Here is a 23,656-nt window from a genome sequence, read left to right as displayed (position 1 = left end):
GATTCGGCCCTATGGTATTTGTGTTCGACTCGGAATGTGCCCGGCCCAGTTCGCCCCGGTAAGGGCCTGGTCCAGTTTGATATACTTGAAACAGGCATGGACGGATAATCCACCGGGCCAAACTGGAGCCGGGCTGTGTTTTGTATTTCAGTGTAGCCTGGCTTACTGTTCGTGTATTGATATTCTGTGGAAGAGCAAGTATTTCTTGTGAAACTGTATTAGATAAATGGTTCCTTTAAGACATGTCAGGAAATGTGAACTCACAAAACATACGTTTATGGAGTAGTGACAACCAGTATGCAGTTGTGAAGGAACCTTTCATCACAGAAGATAGCGTGTTCTGTGCATTAGCACAGCAGTGCATCAGGCCTTTTTTTTTTTTTTTTTTGACACTACTATCACTGGTGAAGTGTACCAGGTATTCCATGAATTTCTGAACCAGTTGGATGACGAGGAACTGACACTTAGCTGGTACCAGCAAGAAGGAGCAACATGCCACACTTTTAAAGCAAGTATGGCTGCGGTGCAATCATGACCCCCAAGGTCACATGACTTTACGTCTAACTTTTTTCTGTAGGGTCACCCTAAAGGTAATGTGTACAAGAACAAACCGCGGACAATCAACGAGTTACGTGAGGACAATCACCGTGAAATCCAGGCAGTCACTCTGGCTGCAACATTCACGAACATGCAGCGCCATGTTGAGCTGTGTATACAGGTGGAGGGAACTTTTATTAAGATTTTTATAATACTTTTCCAGAGCCTCTAACGAATGGGACACTTTATACAATTAAAATTGAAAACTAATGAGCAGGACATATACTTTAATTGATTATCTACTAATATAATAGTACAAAATGTGAAAGTCTTATGTCGGTGGTGCTCTTGGGCCCCTTGAGCGAAGTCTGAAATGACACCCCTGCTAATGAGATACCTGACAGTGCTGTGATTTCACCAATGCGGCAATGTCCGGTTCAATCTTCGTGACGCGCATTATCAAGTAATTTAAAATACTCAATATTTTTTTTAAGCAAATGTCCAAATCTTTTTAACCAAAATTAGAAATCACTATAGGTTTTCTATCCTATGATCTAAAATTAAGGGACTTGTAAAGTTTTAAAATTTTCAAACGGCCTCTTTGTAATATGAATGAACTGACCAAATTTGATTTTAATCCATTCGTTTTTAGGAAAATTACTGTATCCATTATATACAAGAAATGATTCTACTATTATAGAAATAGATGGATACCATCAAGCTTGTATCCATGAGAGGTCTAGGGGGGCCGCCCCCTAAAGTTTTACTGACTCCCCTAAAATGTTCATGGTGGGCTTGCAAATGAACTATAATATGGTTGGATCGGGCCCCCTACAGTTTTTGGCTATCTACGGGTCTGGATATCATGAGATCTCCGCAATAGATATATTCAAAATCCCACACAAGCTTATTACAAACCAAAAATTATAAGGGGGGGTCACTGGCAAGAGGATGTGATAAAATGGGGGTCATGATAGGAATTAGGTTGTAAAACACTGCACTAGAATGAATCATATAACATTGATATACACAGGCAGTATGAAACTAACCATTCATACTGTTAGGAGAATGACAGCAGTAGCGTAGCCAGGATTTTTTTTTGGGGGGGAGGGCTTAGTGTTGGTGCATATATAAGCATAAATTTAATTGGGAAATGAATGAAAACTTACACCAATGAGTACATATCATGAAAGAGAATTCCTTCAAGTTTTGTTTAATGTTGGTAGTCTTCAACGTGGGATCCATTTGTGGCCCTGCACACGTCGAGACGATATTCCACTTCTCGCCACGTATTCACCAATATTTCAGGTGTAACTGTCCATTTCTCGATTGCTCTCTCTGGACATTTTCTTCGCCAAAATTAACTACCACTACTGTTTTATTTTATTTTTTTTTGTTCTAGCCAGTTTTCTACTGCGTTTTTCAAGTCTTTCTCTGAATTAATATCTTGTTTAGATTTTTCTCCGTTGCTTTTTCGGGGGGGGGGGGTTATTGCATATTTTCCTCACCGAAATTAATTCAATTGTCTTTTTTCTACTTTAACTACTACTGTAAAACGTTTTCCGACATTTTGCAATTGCAAAGTAAGTTCTTATTTTGACACTCTAAACACGTCTAATTCAACGAATTGCTTTAATTGCTCTAATTGATCAAACAGCAGAGATAACTGTGACATAGTCACATAGGTTTCCTTCTTGTAAGTTAAGAAAACTAAATTAGCTGCTAAGCAGTTACAGTTATCCATTGATCGCCGCTTTCTTTAATGTCAATTACGGCTAGAAGTGAATGGTATTAAACCGAAGTTTCTTGTAGTTAATCCTACTGGGATCGGCGGTGAATGATTGAAAATAGACGATGACAGGTCACTTTTTTTTTTTTTTATCGAGATCAATGGTTTCTTGGGTTCAAACATGTCCGTTCCCTCTTAACCCTTCAACTAAAGTATTTTTTAAAAAAAATCTTTTATGGTAAGAAAGGAATTAATTCTTTTGAGTATTGCCTGGCTCAGTCTGCACACTTTGGTTTGGGTCAAAGAAAACACGTGAAAACTTTGATCATTGTTATGTCAAACAGTAGAACAATAAGTTCAAGGTCACCATATGCATATAGGCCCTCACTCTCTTTCCTTCCTTCCCTTTGAACAGCAGGGATTTCAGGAAAACTCGATTTTCATACTCCCCAAAACGCAAACATTTTTAAAGAATAAAGACGACGTTGGCAAACACAGCTTGTCTAGGAACTATTTAGTGACATATATTGTTTTCAAATAGAGTACATGAAAGGCAATTGCTATCTCTTCTGAGAAAAAATTACGACCATCAAAGTACCAAAGTACATTGTTGGAACCCTTTGGGGAAAGGCGGTTCTCCTGGACCCAACCCTTCCCTATGCCACTGAATGACAGTATAAAGAACTCAAAACATTTTGTTTTCTTCTCAATGAACCTGAAAGACATTTGAGGCTGAATTAAATGTTTTAATTTATTCGTAATCAAATTTAACTTTGATTTTATTTTCGTCCCGTGTATTGCTCAACAGACATTTTGGAGCTAGAGTTAAATATTCTAGCACGTTTCTATATATCAGTTTTAATTTTACTTTCTTCCTAATTAACGCACAATGAAAATTTAATGCTAGAATTATGTGATTGATTTCTTCTTTACAAAATTGAGTTTTACTATCACTATTGATGCTGTGTGTTGAAGAAGCGAGTTTAACTTTTTCACCTTTTTACATTTACGTCACCTTTCTCTTTAGCAATTTCAGTCCCTACCAACAGTAATTTTCTTAACCTTTCAAAAGAAATTACACATATTGGTTCATGAAATCTGTTTTAACAAAAACACAGAAATTACTCTAAAATGTAATCTTAAAGTTGGCTGAATTTCGCCCAATTATTTTGCGTAACATCATAAACAATAGGCCTAACTAGAGAATAAAAGAAAATATACTTACTGTTTCCCAGAAAAGTAGACCTACACGCAGTTGGCTCATCCATTCCTCCCAGTTCGATGTAACGAGCCTTTTCTGCATTACTCTAAATCGAAATTAAAATTTAGGTACCCCATATGTAGGGCATTGTGATTTCTGAAACCACGAAAACCGATTTGTTCTTACTTTTCTACATGCAACTCATGGGTTTATTATTGAAATTCTCCCAATATTCAAGCTGTTTTAAATTACATCTTGGTTTGAAAAATTATGCTGTCGTTATGTATATTCAAATTGAATAGCACATAAATTATTCTATTACCTTGATTTTTAAGGAAGAGAACTTGGGCATACTTCGTAACAGTGACATTGGTGTAGCGATTTCAATGGACAGAAAAAGGAAGGGAGAAAAACACTTAACTACATCTCCAACAGATGGCACAAAGAGACACATTTCATATTCACGTCAGTCCTCGCCGGTTCTCGCGGCTTTCACAAACTGAAATCCACCTGGGAAAGAAAACGAGTCTGGGGGCTGGTATTTGTTATTTGTTGCTATTCCCTCGTTGTAGTGAAATGTGCTCTAAATCTGACAAAGTCTTCCAGCTGTATGCCGAAGACAATCTCTTTGATCCAGCAAAGGAATCTCGAGTGTTTGTTCTCTTTACTGGGGGGACAATTGGGATGAGGCGGAATGGCAAAGGAGGTAAGTTTGAAGTATGAAACTAAATCTAAATTTAATGAATGGTAGTGAAAGTATGTTTTTCGCAAGTCAACTTATGCTACTTCAGTTCCCGCTAATATAGGCCTATATGGGAATTGTGAAATTCCGAAGCCAGTAATTCCGCCTTTACAGATGATTGATTCTCTGCCATTGGAAGGTATAAATTTTACTTTGAATTAAAGACGTGAGGATAAAGTATTGTTAATATTCTAGAGTTCCCTTAATTGATTTCGCACAGTGCTGACTCTAAATGATTTTTTCTTAAGTTGAGCCTGAATTAAATAGTTTTCTGTACTGGAAAACAGCATATTCACTTTATGTTTTATGAAAACCATTTCAAGCTGGTTTTTAAGAAAACCCTTACAAAACCAAGAGTTGTTTGATTATGCATAGGTGGCCAATCTTTTTAAGTTTTGGGGCTACTTTTCATTGCAGAAATCATTGACAGTCTAATTATCTGTCCACTATCCCACTAGAGTGAATCATAAAACAGTAACATTGATAGAAACAGAACAGACAGTATAACACTGACCATCGCGGGCTCCTCTCATGATTTGGCGGTCGACGTGTTGGTCACTATTATCGGGAGTCCTTCGAATTTAATCAATATCGGTAACTAGCTTGGGAATAAGTAAGGTGATTTTGATTTATAATCCATAAATATAAATTTTTCCGGACAATTAAAGCCTAACAGAAGTCCCAGAAAATAGTTTTAGTACGTTTTCTATCATTTACTCTAAACGTGGAATAAACTAGCAGAAAAAAGAAAAATTTTGAATATAGTTTAGGAGGAGAGAGGAAGTCTACCGAGAATACAAAAAGAAAGAAAGGAAGAAAAGAAAAACGATTATTATTGGAACTTATCCATAAATTAGAAACGAAATGAATAAACGTAGAAAATTTTGTGCACCCCAATGACATATTATTTAGCGTGAAATCAATAATTTATACTCTGGAGCAGTGTCGTAAGATAACAAAATGTAAATTATTAGGATTAGATTTCTGAGCTTTCGACATCTTTGGCCATGTTACCCCATCACGTATGAGGGATAACGTCTCTCGGCGATCACACTATCCTGGAAAAGGGAAGGAAGGAAGTGGCCTGGGATCTATGTTAGGTACCATTCCAGCATTTGTCTGGTGTGAGTGAGGAAAACGCAATACAACCTCACTCAGGATGACTGGCTTGACTTTTTCGACTGGCTTTTACATTTTTTTCGACCGAATGTCCCTATCTGAAAATGATTTCGTAGTTTTGCGTCTTCGGATATAACTTTTAGCCCAAAGTATGAGTATCAAATAGTTGATATACGAAAATGTGGTAAGAAACAGGAGAACCCCGAGAAAATCCGTGGACATAGGTCCGTATATACACATGGCCCGGGGCGGTAAACTTTTCTTGGGCCAAATTTTTCTGCATGGAAATTTCGGAAATTTATTGTATTCAACATTTTAGCAGAGAGTTAATCGATGAATCAAAACACATTTTTGTCCTTTATCTGAGGTACGTTTACAGGACTTTTCTTATTTGTGCCAAAGGTGATATTTTGATAAACGTAGATGACGATGATATGATCGAGACCTTCGTGCAAGAGAAGGAGCTAAGGAAACCTTTTTAGCATATTGGTGAGTAATCAAATCAACCATGCAGTACTTATTGATTTTGAGGAGTGGGGGCAAAAAATATTAAATGCTTCCCTGCATAGACACGATATTGTCTACCACAAGTTCGTGTAGCCAGGGATAGAACCAGAACCTCCCCACAAAAAATGAGCATTCTGTAAGTTTTATTTTCACTACTGAGTCACCACAGCTCCATCTTATATGCACTGTTCATAAGTCATCGTCTTTAGAATGTAGCAACTTTTCGAATGATACCATTTACATGTGTCAAAAACTAAATTTAAAAAATTACGTAGGAAGCTCCTGCATGCACCCTAACTATCTTATGGTCATGGTTCATACATGATTCTATTCTCTACTAAGCAATCTTTCTAATGATTCTATACGCATGTGTGACGGATTCATGAATTCAGGAGGAAATCAGGACATTGTCCAAACTATTCCCCCCAAATCTTTTTATTTATTTATTTGAGTGTCGGTATAGAGACCCCAGGTTTAGGTACCTGCGTGAAAGGTACTTCTCAAATATCATTACCCTAGGCCATATAATTGCCAATTTTAATCAAAGTATGGTTAGCGGGTACGAAGATATGTTTTCAAATGAAGGAAATATTTTGTAGCTAATTTGTCGAAGACAGAGGAGGATGGTGGGGAAAGAATGAGTTTTTTTTATGTGTAAACGGTAGCACGTATCCCTTAAAACAAATGGCAGAGATATCACTTGACGATTTCCCCAAGTCCCAGGGAAGGGAAAGCTGTAGGGGTGGCGGTAGATTCTGTAGTGTCCCTTCTTACAGATAAATCATTGTGTATCTCCCAACCTCGGAGCAATTGGTTTAAGTATGCAATATTGAGACATTCAATAGTTATGTTCCCCTTCTCTTCCTCCCAGAAGTTCTCGCTACTGAGATAAGTGTGGAATTACTTGATAGATGATACGTTGTTCCTTTATACACGTGGATCCGCGTTCGGTTATCATTGGAGACACAGAAATGCCCTAGAAATGTTTAGAATTGCCCTAGATCCATACTGCAGTTGAGGAACTACTTTTTATTTAACAGATAATAAACTTATGTTTGGAAAACCATATTAACAATGTGAGAATGGACTTCTATGCCCCCCAATAAAGCCACCTAATCGGACATAACTAATAGTGACATTCAAAACCATTTGACAACCGGTTCTATCATTGTTATAGTGGGTAAACTTAGTATTACTATATAATTACATTGTTATTATTATTATTCCAATGATACTAATATGAACTGTAACACAGTGTTATCAGTTTCGTAACAACAAATTTTCTGACCGAAGACACACTATTCCCCGATTGGATGCAAACAATTCCACCAAACCAAAATAAACGTATCTTCTGACATTGAAACATAGCAGCAATGGCTGTGTAAGTGTCCAAACACAAAAGCGTCAGGGCACATTTCATATAGGTTCAAACGTCAGCGCAACTCACAATTTACAGTTTTTGACAGAAAAGTTAGATACATTTTGCAGAAACGACTGTGTCTGCGCCATTGATGAAATGTTGTAGTAAAATTATAATGCTATGTCTCAACTACGGTACTTTTTAATTGTCTTCTTAAAGATAGGAAAAGTATTTAGGCTACTGGGTTCTCATAAGTATTATGTGTTCAAATTTCCTCTACGGGAGACCCGAGTTCGATTCCCGGCGGGAGCTCATGTGGTTTGGATTCCACGTTAATCAGTAGGTCCACGTCTCATATAGCCTCGCTGCTGAACGGGACGTAAAACTCAAAATCAATCAATCAATCAAATTTCCTCTAAACTGAGATAAAAGAAAATATTGATATCCTTCCGCCATGGGCGCCCGAAGAAAACTTTCTAGGGGCCATCTCCCTGGTTGCTATATTACGTCTGGTATTTGGTTTGCTATACAGTATTACGTATACATTTTCGTCAGCCAGGGTGCCGGGCCTCCCTGTCCCCCCTTCGAGCGCCCAAGTCTTCCGCTGTTTAAAAAGTGATTGACTAATGATGCATTATTCCCAGTCTCGCACAGGGAAAAGAAAATTGTAGGCTACAAGTGTATTTAAGAATCTTGTATCATGCGAAGTGCTTGTAGCAGAAGTACAGAACACACCTACACAGTCGAATTAGCATTACAATAGCTCCGCATGCTTGGATGTATTATTGTAATTATTTCAATAAGCATAATGGCTGGCAATATTAATTAAGCTGTAGGCCTATTATATTTTTGTCATTTATGATAATGTCATAATTTTGTATGGTTATTTCACAATAAAAGTAATAATTAAAAAATAGTGAACTATTTGCAGAGGAATACCGAGGATTACCCGCGTCGGTAAGCCAACAGCAAATCAGCATGTTTCAGTTACCTATGGTTTTGTTTATCACAGTTTAAAGATCAGAAGGAACAGATAATAGTAATAGAGATTTCTTTCTTTTTCGTAAATATTGTATCTAGATGTGGAGAGACAATTTTAACAAGTTCGGGAAACAGAAGAAATTATAACAATTGGTTCGGTCGATCCGGCGCGAACCGGTCGAAATACTAGTCGTGAGGTGACTTACTGTGACCTGCGAAACTTCAATTAGTTCAAGTTTTTATACAGTTATCAATTCTACCAACAGATGGCAGGAAGATATTTGCTTTGCTATCTCCCCCTCCTCCCGGCAGTAAGCTCACACACGTGCTTTCATCTCCGACATGTGGAGAGAGTTTATTTTGTTCCGTCTCGCAGCATCTGGCTTTATCCTTCTGAGTGTTACATAAACTGTTGTATTCCACAGCAAAATGAGTTCCAAAATCGCAGCTCTCCATAAAGTGTATGCAGAAGATAAACTTTATGACCCATCAATTGAGTTGAGAGTTCTGATACTTTACACCGGAGGAACAATAGGGATGATGCGAAATGGAAACGGAGGTAAATTTAGACTTAGATATGCCCACAGAGTTTCGAATTGTGATCAATTTCCTTTCATTTAAAATCATATTAACAGCACGTACTGTAAAAATGTAGCGTCACAATTGGATATATATTGAACGTCAATGTATATTAAATGAATTGTTATGTGTAATTTGACTCCAAGTGTGTACTCCCTAAAAGAAAGAAAATGCTTAGGAAATCTGGAACACATGTTAGAGAAACATGAAAATAATTTAAAACTCTATTTTAATCAGTGTACATTTCATAATTAGGGGGGATTAACATATAATATCCGCACCTGATTTTTTTTTTTTTTTTTCGAACAAGCAAAGTAGCTATTGGGGACACCCAAAATTTGTGAAGATAATGTTGTCAAATAGTGCCATAAGTTGGAACTTTGCTGAGCGGATAATTATTAATATTAGGGTACCCCTAGAAAAATATGGAGTTGGGTTTCTATTACGTAAAATATAAACTTAAAATAGATTTGGGCCCACGGACTCTGACTAAAAATAACGGGACTGGTGCCAAAAGTACGGTTTATTGTCACAAACTTACAAATTAAATGAGATCTTCTTCAACGTACTCCCCTCTCCTCTCTATACGCGTTTGCACACAGTTTACATTTAGAAGCAATTGTGAAAATCCTGCCGTTTTCTCTTTCACCTATTCCACAGTATGAAAATGAGTTTCCTTGAGTTCCCTAAAACAGTATGCGCAAGAGCATTGTCGTGATGCAGAATCCATTGATTGTTCTTCCAAAAGAGTGAGCTTTTCTTTCTCACGCATTCTCGCAGCTTCATCAAAACCTGTTGATAATACTGCTTATTCACTGTCTGACCTGATGGTACCCATTCAGTCAAGAGCAGAACATTGATATCAAAGAACATAGTGGGCATTATCTTCATTTTCGGTTTGTTCTTGCGTGCTATTTTCATTTGCGGTGATGAGGGAGTTTTCCAGTGCATGGATTGATTGCAGTTTGCGGATGATATTGAAAGATCCACGTCTCGCCACCAGTGACGATTTTTGTTAATAAGTTTGGTTTCGCTTCCAGGTGTTCCATTATGTCACTGCACATGTCCATTCAGAAGTCTTTCTGCTCCTGCGTAAGTTTTTTGGTATCATTTTAGCACAAACTTTGCGCATTTTCAAATAATCATTCAGAATTTGTTCGGACAGACTCTTCATCTATGCCCACTACGTCTTCTGTCATTCGAATGCTGATCCTGTGATCTTTCTGGATAATGTCAGCCACTTTTGCCACATTTTCCTCTGTTGTTGATGTGACAGGACGACCCGGTCTTTTATCATCATCATCATTGTACCCACGTCTGTTGCTGAAGCGTGACACCATACACATTCTGCAACAGTTTCACACACACACTCCATGATTTCTTTAATTTCACAAAGAAATTTCAAGTTAATGCGCTGTTCAATTTTCACATTTGCCATTTTTGCGGCAACATGATTCCACACCTTTCTATTCAATCGCTGCTTACAGACTAAACACCCAACTGAGAGCAGCAACTGATGTATATCATTCACTTCTCGAAAGTTCAAGGTTGCTCTGCGCGCATGGGCTCCCCACTGCTCTACGTATACTAACTGACAGGGTTGCTAATTCCGTTATTTTTTAACCAGCCCTTGTATAAATTTAAAATAAAATTTGGCCCCCTCTAGAATTAAAAAGCTTAATAAAAAAAATTACTTCTATGGGCTTAAGTTGGCGTTTTACTGAAATAGGTTCCATATTATATTTATGCTTCATCTTAGAGAAATATATTTTGTTGAGATGATGGAGCAGCAGCGGCAGCATTTTAAATTATTTCAACTTCTTTTGGAAATGGCGTTTCATGCTTCACAATTGAAGAACAATCTAAAACTTACCTAGAACTTATCACAACCTAAAACTTTAAGAAATATATATTACTTCCGGGGCCCCTAATAATAGACACTTTACTTAAATCGGCTCAGATAACTTTTTGCTTCATTTAAGAGATTTTTTGCGTATTGATTTTGAGATTTCGTGAACTTATTCCATGGTTGATTTATACATTCATGTTCGTATCGTATCACCTGGAGTACGTAAGTTTTCTTTTAAAATAGATACCCCTTGATTGTGGCAAGCTTAAATGAAGGAGAGCACCGGATTTAGGTTTGATGGGGCCCTAAGCTATTGAAAGGGCGTCCTTTATACGTCAAGTTTTAGGGTGCCTTTATAAGTCAAGCTTTCTTTTTGAACGACAAAATGTCGCTTTTTTAAGGTTTGAATATATGCTATATTTTAATTTATTGGCCTAATGGATACTTAAATGAAAAAAAGGGCCCGTTACAAGCAGGTCTGGGAAACAATGGCTCCATTATAAGCAGGGCTGGGTAACAAGGACCTCATTACAAGTGGAGCTGAGAAATAGAGCCCTATTACTTGCTTCATAAAATTCAAAACACCATTCTTGTATGTGCGTTCTATCTTGTTTGCTTAATGTTTTTGGGCTCCCCAAGCGAGTGGGGTTCTGAACTATAGCTTGTTTAGGTTATACATATATCCGGCACTAGAGAGCGCGGTCCTGTTGACAAAATATTAAATAAGCAAATAGAATGGAACTACTTTAAACGAAATGTATTAATTTTGTTCGTTAAGCTCACTCCGTTTTTATTTTATTTTATTTTATTTTTAATTTTAATAATGAATAGCTTAAGGAGAATGAAGAATGCTAATCATGGGTTTGTTTATTTTTAATGAAGAGTTTAGATACCAAATTTCATCTTTCTAACTTGACAAGATTGTGAGAAACTAAATTTTCCACATAAATTTTGACTCCCTTCTTCCCCCTTAGGACACGGATTTTGATTAAAGTGACATCATAAAAGTCCAGTTGGAGATGGGTAGTAAGCTATAGCCGAAAGATTTTTTCAAGCTGTTCAACCGTTTTCGCGATATTGGATGAACTATGTCAAATTATACTCTAAATATGGATCACTTTGTATGTGATCAAACAATTTCTTGTTTCTGGAGAATGAATCTAAACAGCTAGGATGTTATGATAGGTATTTTTTTTTTTAAGCGAATTAACCAGGCGGTAGCCAGTACAAAAGGTGTCTTCCCGTTGTGCCTACTTCCCGTTATGCCTACAGGCCCTCCAGCACTTTGTAGAAAATATTTTTAATGAACTTATCTGTAGGCAGAACGGTAATTCCCGTTGTGCCTACTTCCCGTTCTGCCTACTCTTTCGAGACGGGGAATTCTGTGCAGGGAGGGATCTTTTCTAGGGATTTTTTCTTTAGTAATTCTAATAGATTCTGTAAGAAGAATAACTATTCCTTTAAATTTCATCATATATTTTAAATGTTATCTTACTTGCTCTTCTCAGAAAAAATGACTAGGTACAGTTTTGTTATTAGCAGCGTTATTCACGTCTACTTTAGTAGAGATGTTTTTTTTTAATACTTACAGAGAAATGGAAAATTAATTGATTCAGTTACAAGAAAATAAACTTATTTCGGTCTAATATCAAGTCATTTCACAACAAAATTTTATTCAGTTTTCCAGTAGTTCATCTCCAACATTCTAAGGCTCGCAGTACGTAATAGGTGCTACAGTTCACATCCTCAAAATATATTTGGCCATATATTAAACAAACAATGCAAGAAGATGCATAATTCGGTCTCTTTTCTTTTTCTAAAAAAAGCCTTTGTCTTCTACATCACAAAGAGGGTGCTTTGTCCGCTATACATGATTCTGTATTACACGCAATATGTCGTACTTATATTGTAATTGATTCAGTTACAAGAAAATAAACTTATTTCGGTCTAATATCAAGTCATTTCACAACAAAATTTTATTCAGTTTTCCAGTATTTCATCTCCAACGTGCTACGACTCATAGTACGTAAAATGTGCCACAGTTCACATCCTTAAGACATGTTTGATGGCCATATATTAAACAAATAGGGCTAATGCAACAGGATGCATAAGGGGGCCCTTAAGAAAGGGTCTTAGTCTCCTACATTAAAATTACTTTTTCGGCATCACCTTATCAGCTGATTTGTCTTCTATACGTGATTCTATACTATATGCCATAATATCATACATACTTCTATTTTCATATTTATATTGTCAATGTAAATAGCAGGAATACAAAATACAAATATCATAATTGAATGTTTTTGTAGAGTTTCAACTCAAATCAAAAGGTCAGATAATCGGGGAGGGAAAGGGATTTATAAGATTTTGTTTCAGTTTGGTACTCTTGAAGGTGATTGGCTACTGTGTAAGTCTGTTTCGTGTTCGTTTCAGATACAATGTCAAACGGGTTACTGGCAACTGAATCAATCAATTCGAGGAAAGAGATATGATGGAGACAAACACTCTTTTTAAAGGCCGCCTTATGCATCCTCTTGCGTTGTTTGTTTAATAGTTGGCCAGACATGTCTTGGGGATGTGAACTGTGGCATTTTTTAGTACTGCAAGTCTTAGCATGCTGGAGGTAAACTACTGGAAACCCAAATAAAATTTTGTTCTGAAATTGCTTGATATTAGATCTTTTTTTTTTTTTTTTTTTTTTTTAATGTTTGTTTCACATACAATGTCTAACATTCTTGCAACTGAGTCAACCAATTTTCCATGTATGATGAAACTTGTAGAGGTGGTGGTTGTTTTTACAGAAGCTTTTAGAAATACTAAAGAAATATTCCCTACAAAAATTCCTCCCTGCACATAATTCCCCGTCTCGAAAGAGTAGGCACAACGGGAAGTAGGCACAACGGGAATTACCGTTCTGCCTAGAGATAAGATAATTAAAAATATTTTCTTTAAAGTGCTGGAGGGTCTGTAGGCAGAACGGGAAGTAGGCACAACGGGAATGAACCGTACAAAAATGTAAGGGGGACCCGATCGAATCATTTGCAAGTCTACCGTGAAAAGTTTAGGGGGGCAGCAAAAATTTAGTGGGGTCCGACCTCCCCTAAACCTTTCCTGGATAGGATCATGGAAGGAACGAGACGTTAATTTTTGTAAGGACGAAAGCAACATGAGACATAAATCTCCAATTTACTGTGAGATACGAATTGCATGAACTTCCACTGGAATCAAATCAGTGACTACCGCACAGAAGACATAAACGCTAACCATCTGTTGGTGAAAAACTGAAAACTTTTTTTTAAAAAAAAAGAAAAAAAGAAAGCTTTGTTCAAAATGCTGTTAGTAGATATAATAAGGTAGTAAAAGCATTGTTCAATAATTCTACATATGAAAAAATTTAGAAATCTATAAGTTTTACGTCCCACGATTATGCCGGTAAGGCTGAAGGAGACGGTGATGATGACAAATGAAGGAAACGGTGGAATGAAGAAAGTGGAAGGAAACCGGAGAACCCACGCACACGGTGATTGTTCACCACAAGATCCACTTGGTGCGAGCGGGGATCGATCCAAGGACCCCATACAGTAGACATGAACGCTCTACCACTGACCCACCGCGAACCCCCCCCCCCCAGAAAAATTTAGAAGTATTATTAAGTTCTTTAGTTGTGTTGAAGTTTTCACTTTGTTACTTTTCGCGTCAAGATTTTTTTCAGTAAAACTTAATTAACCTTCTATTAGTAATAAAGCAGGATTAACATTATATTGTAATTTATTTGTCGGTTCGTAACTTTTATTGAGACTGGCATATATATTGAGGTCATTTCACATTGCTGATTATGTCTAAAGTGAAAGTATTTGTGATAGGTCAAATGAAATGAGATATTAGTAATAAGTAGTTTTCGTCTTCTCTCCTTTTTATTATAAGACAGCTTACTCCATGCTATTCGTAAGAAATCAGTTGACCATAAGTTGTTTTCACTTTTATTAAAAAGTGAAAAAAAAAACATAGGCCTATTTGTCAGTAATCAGTTTGTGAGCGAATATTATTACCCTCTGGCAGAAGTCCTTGAAGGGAGAACCAAACATGATTTACATTTAAGATTATGTGAAGGAATAACGAAAAGATAATCAGGAATTTAACGTTGTTTGTGGAAACCTTGTCCTCTTTTTTTCTAGTAACAGTAGCTATGACCTTTGAGAGTAGCATTCCTCAAAACTGATTTCCTGAGAAACACTTTCTGGTGTCTTTATTTATTTATTTCTGACATATCTATACTGCACATATTCAGTTTTTGTTTTCTAAAAATATGAATCGTGAAGAACCGAAGATATATTATCGTTAGACATGCATCATATTTTAATGGTTTTTATGTTTTATATTGCCAAATTATGCTATGCGTAACGGCACCGACTTTCCATAATTTATGTGAGTGCATATCAATGGACGTCCTGTAGAAATACAGGTGTTCACTCATGTCTTGAAAATAGTACTTCTTGCGTTTTTCCAAGACATTAATGCTGTCTCGTGACGGGAACATCCAGTGGCGTATTTAGGGGGTGGCTTCCGGGCTTAAGCCCCCCACGAAATCTTACTTAGTATAGTAAAATAAATGAAATATCTTGCAGAATTTTCACATTTCCAGGCAAAGCCCCCCCTGAAAGTTAGCAAAGCCCCTCCCGAAACAAAATCGTAAATACGCCACTGGGAACATCCCATTGAAATTCAAGTTCAATCCTATGGATGTTTTCATTATGCTTAAAGTTTCTACTGTGAGTGTGAATATCACGAGAAATGTATGAAACCTTTGGAACATATTGTGATATGTGGGTAATAACACGCTATTATAGTGGTTCTCAACCGATGTGTCGCGACACACTGGTGTGTCACACAGTCCCCTATAAGATGTGTCGCGAAATTTTAGAATTAAAAATCATGAAGAATTTAATACTAATTAGTTAAAATCGAGACAAACTGTACCAGTCAACACTTTCAGTCGTAGCAATAATGCTCAGTGCTATATAGAGTCACTATAAAAACTAATTGGTTTCCCTATATTATTATTATTATTATTATTATTATTATTATTATTATTATTATTATTATTATTATTATTATTATTATTATTATTATTATTATTTATAATAAAAATATCAAACAAATGTGTCGCGATGTCCTAGACGTTCAGTAAATTGTGTCATCAATCAAAAAATATTGAGAACCACTGCGCTATTATGTAAATAGCCCCTCAGTATACCTAGGTATATTGTTTGGTAATTGAAAGGTTTTAATTCTGGCGACTTATTGGTTAATTTTACAACTTAACGTTCCTTTGAACTCAAGGTTAGGGTCTATATGAGGATAGGGTCTATTCACAGCTTAAGTTCCGAACCACATTAGCGCCTACTGGGAATTGAACCATTTCCGGTTTTAGTAGAGATTACAGTGGATGTGGAATATATTCGTGGGATGCTTAATTGATTATAGAAAACCGCTTCTCGTTATCTTTTTACCGTTTTTACTCTATAGAATCAACGTTCAACCGGAAGTGGTGAATTGCTGCCACTTCCGGCTTTAATGGAAAATTAAGAGAGAAGGTAGTAGGTATATCATTTCTTAGAATCTTTCTAAAAAGCCACTTCTCACTCATCGGTTTTGCTCTATGATCATTGAAACCGGAAGTTGTAGTGGACTTATATCACTTGCAAGTTTAGTAAAGAGTTAAGAATGGATATGGAATGTATTGTTGGGACGCTTAATGGATTGCAGGAAACCGATTCTGTATAGATATGAACGTTAAAGACGAAAGTTCTTAATTTCTATCACTTTCCTTGGATGGATCACCTCATAATTTAACTCCCAAGGGATTCTTAATGTTCCATGACAAGAAGAAAACTGTCATAATTTTCTGTATCTGACCTTTGTAAAGTGTTCACAGTGACCGAATCATATTTTCCCAAAATATAGTCACGAGCTCCAAAAGTTTCCGCCGCCGACAGTCTCTTCAACTCTTTCCCGATGTCCTCCAAGTGCTAAGTTTTATTTAGCCAATAACCTGGTTACGTCGAGCATTCGTATAAGACTATCTTCCTGGCTTTCCTCTTCTGTTACAATAACCTTTAGAGCTTCATCCTTGATTGTCTTTTGTCGGTTTGTTCGGATTTTCAAAGTTTTTTTTTCGTTCAAAACTGTTGAAATGAGCTGCTCTGAACTCGCAGTCTGCCACTTTCGGATTTAACTTCATCAACTTACTGAAGCCGTTTGCCGAGCTAAACACAGAAATTCCGGATCTTACAGGTGGTAATAATTTGCAGCAAAAGCAGAACAGAGTTTCTTTTGAAAGAGAGTAAACCATCCACGAACGCAGAATCTTCTTTTCATTTGGTAGAGTATAGTAAAACCCAATCCCGGATTAACCTTCTCGTTTCGCCTTTAGTTAAAAATTTCTTGACGACCAATATTATCAAAATCGTAATCCGTATGTTGAACTACACTTGACGAACAAGTAGCATCCTCAGGTTATCGTCAATTGCGGTTGGCTATTCACCCACATCTTTTAAGTCAATGATAGATGCTTGAGCAACTTCATCTTCTTCCGAGTCATCTGAATTTGAGCGATTGTCTTGATTGAGATCCGGGAAACTACAATTTCTTCTGTGATCGACGTTCTCTCTGGGTCATTAAAATCATTTGGACGTTCAGATTCTCTTTCTTGACTAGCATGAGTTAGATCTTCCAATTGTCAATACCGGTTGCACTTCCACTAGCTAGAACTTTGGTTTTGACTAGCTCCAGTTCCTGAAGAAAAATACTTCAGTGATGCACTCTGGTTCCGGTTTTCATTTTCCTACTTTCCCTTCCATTTCTTCCGGTACTTTGCGTTGCTTTCTCGCATTCGTATCATTTCAAAATAAAAATATCGTAAATGTTACACATGTCTTAAGTTTGTGATTATTCACTTACCATAAGACATTACCGTTTCCTCATTTTAGAGTGAAGTAAAACCAGTAACGGCAATTTCTTAATTCAAGCTAAACTGTAGTATATATACTATATATATACAAGGTGTTTCAAAACAACACCAACAACGCTTAGGAGGTGATTCCTGACCCAAGATAAAACAAAAAGCATAGACCAAACTGAGTGAACAAATGCTTCCTTTCGGAGTTATAGACTGACGAAAACATGAAAAAATGAAATTTAAAGGTCCATAGCTCCAAAACTATGGGACTTACTATAGTCGTGTTAAGACTTCACTTAGGAACTAATATAGCCTATCTAAATTTTCGTTAAGGCATAGAATTTTGTATCGTACAAATAATAATAATAATAATAATAATAGGTAGCAATAATAATAATAATAATAATAAGAAGAATAAGCATAGGGGTTAATTTTAGAATTTTGCAAATAGAAAAAAATCAGAATTTCATCTCTTTAAAGTTTGACTCCCTCATATATGTCGCCCCTTGTAGTTTGTCGCTCGGGGCAATCCGCCCCTCTCCGCTTCGCTACTGATTTGAAGTATGCTACCATGGGTTTTGAGAGTGTGTGAAGAGATTGTGGGCAATGTACTAATAAACTGTTTATAAAGGGAAAAAATGAAATCCTTTTGTTAGACCTTGCGTTTATATGGACAATGGCTTTCAGCTAGCTGAGGACTTCGCTCTGAGACCTTCGCAAGCTGAGGACTTCGTTTAGGGATGCGCACGAGATGAGTCGAGACAGGATTTCTCTGACAAAATTCGAATCGAGACATGGCTCTTCCAATAGAAAAAATACATTTTTCGAGTCGAGACATCACTTTTAGAGCACATTTTTGAGACGAGACAGCCACACATCTTGTCTCGTGCGCATCCCTAACTTCGCTCCGAGACCTTCCTTTTTTTTTTTTTTTTTTTTTGGCCTATGGCCTTATACCTCTAAAATACCTGTCTCTAATCCTAAGGGGTGTCGAGACATGGCCATTTTATTTTAGCAAATGCAACCATTACTCTTTTTTCTACCCGTTTTTTTTCTTTTGTTATAGGAGGGCATGGTAGCTCAGTGATAGAACACTTACTTCTGCCCTAGTGCGTGGGGTCCCTGGTTCGACTCCTAGAACGTAAGTTTGTGGTGGACAACATCGTGTCCGTAGCAGGGCTGGATTAAAGGGGGAGCTTAGAGGGGCTGTAGCTCCAGACCTTCAGGTGTACAGGGGCCTCTACTCGGATCAAAATCTCAACTGGCTATCTAAAGAAGAATCACGAAGATCATCATAAAGATCGTCATCATAAAATAAAATATGACTAAAAATATGAAACATATTCCCTTAACGTTCCTACTATACTTTCACAGAAAAGTATTAGGCGAAGTCGCAAGGACCACATTTTTTTTTTAGCCCTGAGCCTCCAGATGGATTAATCTGGTCCTGGTCCGTAGGTTTTCTTGTGGTACTCCCGTTTCCTTCCACTTTGTCATTCCACCAATTCTTCCATTATTATTCACTTACTTTAAGAATCTCTCCCTCATCCTAAAGTGCATAATCGCGGATGTTAAACTGAAATTTTAAATTTAATTTATTTTCTTTCCTTGTAGAGGATTTTTTTTTTAAAAAAAAGTGGATTTTAAAAATATAAACACTGTTATGCAATAGTAAATTAGTGAATTCTCGACTGTGTTCCTGCGCTATTAAACCAAATGAGAATAACCGAATGAAGTGGATAATTATAGAGTATTTCAAAAGTTCTAAAAGATATAAGTGCTGAACGTTAAGGTAAAAAGAATTCATTTCATTTTTATCACACTTACCAGTACTGTTTCTTCCCTTTTATTTAGCCTATGAAAGGTTTTACAGGGTGTTTCGAAATTAATATAAAGGTTTTAAGGCTTTGTAATATGTATTACAATTAAATTAAAATTATAAATAACATAGCAAATGAAAGAGCAACGCAAACATTTTTGTACGCACGCATGCGTATGCACTGTCTCCTCTCTCTTTGCCGTTAGAAAGCTCTAGTAGCAAAGGTGGCGACCAGTGAGCATAAAGCTTTTGTGTTTTACATTTTGCAAAGACTGAATCTGTAGTTACAGTGCAACCATCTGTGTGGAGAATTTTAAAGAGACACTTACAACTACGTCCTTATCATTTGTAGTTGCAACAAACTCTAAAGCCTACAGACTACGGTTTACATGTCTGTTGAAATGTTGCAGATGATGAAGATTTTCTGAATCGTGTCGTCTTCAGTGATGAATCGACATTTCATCTAAGTGTCGATGTGAACACTCATTATATTGTTATCTGGGGTCAGCAAATCCCCACGAGATGGTACAGTTGCAACGAGACTCTCCTAAATTGAATGTGTTTTATGCCATATCTCGGGGAAAAGTTTATGGACCTTTCTCGCCTATCGATTTGATGTGTGCCGTGTGACGAATGGTACTCCTATTGAACATTTGTACCAAAAACCCAGTTGCTCTTTCATTTGATGAATTACGTATTTATAATTGTACGTTAAATGTAACAAATACTAAGAAGCAGTGTTCGAAGTGGAAAAAAATAGAGGCGGTATGTTTTATTACGATTTTGACTCAGCATACCGGCTATTTAAATATTGTCTTGATCACTGAAAAACCAGAGACGGTATGTCCTCATTACTGAAAAACCAGAGGCGGTATGGCATACCACCGCATATCGTCTCATTTCGACCACTGCCTAAAAGCCTTAAAACTTCAATATTAATTTTGAAACACCCTGTATTTTGATTCCTGACTGATGAACAAAAGAGACATCTAAACAATGTGCATCCTTTGATCCTTTCTACGGAATCTGTTGGTCTCAGGCCAACACGTAATCACAAAAAACATCAGATCTCTTTTTATTTTTGTTATTATTATTTTTATTAGAACATGTGCTGTGATAAAGAATTTGGCATCACTCCCAAAATGGGTACGCAACCGGCCCTTTCTGTTGTATTCTTCATGGCGAAATTACATCATTTTAGAACTAAGTGATTAAAAAGAAGAAAAAAAAGTGTCAAGTAGGAAATGTGTATGTAAACTTTCACCTAAGACTGTAGTAACCTAACTATTGTGCAAATAAGTTGACCAAAGTTCCAAAAACAAAGTCATTAGGAAATATAACAATGTTGGGAAATAGTTTGACAAAAAGATAAATTAAAATTTGAAGTAAGACTGTGGGTTCAACGCCTGGAACGTAGATGAAAACGGATAAAGAATCGTGCTTCTCAGTTGGATGATCATGGTTCGCATATTGCAGGTGGCTATCCTCACTGGCTTTTTAACGGATTCTTCTTCAGTCGTACGTGGGAATTATAAATAATAATAATAATAATAATAATAATAATAATAATAATAATAATAATAATAATAATAATAATAATAATAATAATAATAATAATAATAATGAACAGTCCTTTTGGGACGGACTTTCTGCATAAAAGTCAGTTTTTTTTTCTTTTTATGACCTTATTCAAGTATCACTTTTGTATTCTTGTAGTGTATTCTGTAATTTTAAAAGTGTCTGTACAACATTCATTACTTTTCAATCCCATTTTCTGTTCGAAGCTGGCTATCTTGATTGGTTTACAAACTAGAATTTCTTCGGTTGCCAGCAGTTATGTAGCGGTAAGATATGCAGCCCAATATATAAAGATACCCAAGAATGTTCTGTCGCTTTTTGTGGTGGTCTGTGTTCAATTGGCCCTCACACCATGAGTTGAATCCAAATGGAGATAAGACGAAGGTCAGTTGAAGTTGTGGGTATATCCAACATACTACCTAGCTCAGGTGACAGTTCAGTTACACCGTGTACTTGCGTAAGGAGAGTGAACATGGGACCTCCACAGAGCTTCATAAGGGCGTGTACGCTGTACGAGTTGAAATTGGGGTCAAACGCCACTGCAGCGGGACGAAAGATATGCCAGGCCTTTCGTGAGGGTGTCGTGACTACGCGGACAGTGCAGCGGTTGTTTAACAAGTTTAAGGACGGTGACGAAACACTCGAAGACGCACCACGTGCCGGAAGACCAACACACGTACAAAATGAAGATCTTCAGGCAGCAATTGAGGCGAACAGTGGCCAGACATGTGAGGAACTGGGACTACAATTTAGTGTGAGTGGGAAAACCATTCGGCAGCACCTTCATCAACTTGGAAACACTACAAGTTGGGTCGATGGGTCCCACATGATTTGACTCCAGGCCAGAAGGCAACGCGAGCAGACACATGTGTTCCTTTGCTGTCTCATCTGAGGAAGGAGCCTTCTGGACAGGGTGTTGACATATGATGAAAAGTGAGTCCTGTACGAAGCTCCATGGCTCCGTCATCATTGGTTAGCATCCTGTGAATCTGTTCCAAAATAGCCGAAACCAGACTTGCACCAGAAGGTCCTCCTGTGTGTTTAGTGGACTGCTCGCAGCATCGTGCATCTGGAATTGCTACCAGCTGGTCAGAGCATCAATGCAACTGTTTACTGTGATCAGTTGAGCCTTGTTCAAGAAAAACTCAAAACTCTGGAGCCAGAACTTCTGAATCGCAAAGGAATCCTCCTGCTAAGCCTCACGTGGCTAATATGACCTGGGACACCATTCTATACCTTGGATTTGAAACATAATTGCAGCCACCATACTCCCTGAACATTGCACCGTCCAATTATCACCTGTTCCATTCCTTTGACAATCACCTTAGGGGACACCAGTTCAAATCCCTAGTAGAGGTGCAAAATACTCTTGATATCTTGTTCGCTTCTCGGCCCACCAACTTCTACCGCGATGGAATCCATGACCTTCGAGCACGTTGGCAAAAGGTTGTCGATGCTTATGGGGACTATTTTTGATCTTCCAGTTACGTCGTAGGTGACATATCGATGCACGAAGGTGGTGGGTAAAAAAGCGACAGAACTTTCTTGGTTACCTTATACAACAAGAATATGTTCCTGTGTTCACCCAATTATATCCGATTATAGATATAAACTTCTTTCTTTAAGTTTATTTTCTTTTTCACGAAGCTTTGCAATCTTTGTAAACAATGCAGTCTACAGCATAGAAATGTTGCCAAATAATTAAATAAAAAAATGTTTATATAATTCTAATCTTTTGATAAATGACGAAACAAACTAAAGGGAAGAAACGAAGAGATTAAAAATGAAATGACATGGGCGTGTGTTAGTAGGATCAGGAGCCATTTTCTCTCTTCTGAATCTTCGAACTAATATATAAACTAGGATAGTTAATTCAGGAATTTTTACTTTCCGGAATCTGGAAAGTAAAATCGGAAAAATTCCGGAATTCGGAAGATTTCCGGATTTTTTTGAATTCCGGAGTTTTTTTGAAATCTGGAAAGTGAAATTTCCAATTCCGAAAAATAAATTTTCCGCAATCCGGATTCCAGAAATTTTTGGCATTTCTAATACAAACGTATATAGAGTAATTTGGGGAGAAGTGAACAGTGTAAGCATGAAAGTGAAAATATCTTACACAGAAATAAATGGTAGCACGGCTGATTGACAATAATGTATGAATAGGACAGACCAGAGATGGAGTGGGTCAGTGGGTCAAGTGGGTCAAGTTTTCTGGGTGGGTCAGTGGGTCGTGGATCAACGTTCGGCCTTAGCTATCGATATAGCAGGTTTAGTTGTAACAGAAGTAAGCTTAAAATTGTACTAATAAATCCTGACAATCATGTGTATTTGACGAACTGTTTCATATTTGACGAATGGAAACGAACATTTCTGTTTCGGGTTCAACATCGAAAATAAGATTAGTTACTTTTATACCTTTCTGTTTTAAAGAAGTAATTTTAAATAGTCCTGACCAATCCCGAAAAACATGTGAATTTGGCTAACTATTTCACAGTGTATATTAACGGAATGAAAAAGTTAATAAAATATAAAGCGTAATTGCCGAATTGGCAATAAATTTGACGATTTTTTTTATTTTTTTAATGAGAAATATCAATATTTATTCTAATAGACAATGCAAGTAACAATAATATGTCTTATCAATCTAAATAACAATTGTATTCATTTATTTTTCTAAATTTTAAAATGTTTCAACTC

At 36.9% G+C, this 23,656-nt stretch overlaps 1 protein-coding gene across 6 annotated transcripts in view; it reads left to right on the top strand.

The window, feature by feature from the left end:
- Positions 1-23,656, top strand: part of LOC145664234 (L-asparaginase) — a 156,667-nt gene that overhangs the window by 58,921 nt on the left and 74,090 nt on the right. Inside the window, exons 1-2 of one of the 6 annotated variants that reach the window (XM_081730709.1) lie at positions 5,769-5,817; positions 8,602-8,735. The exons of 3 other annotated variants lie outside the window; for them this stretch is intronic. In XM_081730709.1, the coding sequence (XP_081586835.1) occupies positions 8,606-8,735 (130 nt within the window). In that variant the 5' untranslated portion in view covers positions 5,769-5,817; positions 8,602-8,605. Of the gene's footprint in view, positions 1-3,962; positions 4,174-5,762; positions 5,818-8,601; positions 8,736-23,656 lie in introns of those variants that run through there. 2 more of the 6 variants (XM_081730708.1, XM_081730713.1) reach the window with 2 other exon arrangements.

Source organism: Thermobia domestica, chromosome 11 (genome assembly GCF_964235325.1).
Source record: "Thermobia domestica chromosome 11, izTheDome1.hap1.1, whole genome shotgun sequence".
NCBI classification, from domain to species: Eukaryota; Metazoa; Arthropoda; class Insecta; order Zygentoma; family Lepismatidae; genus Thermobia; species Thermobia domestica.
The sequence above is the reverse complement of the archived record's forward strand: the minus strand, read 5'-3'. Positions and strand labels throughout refer to the sequence as shown.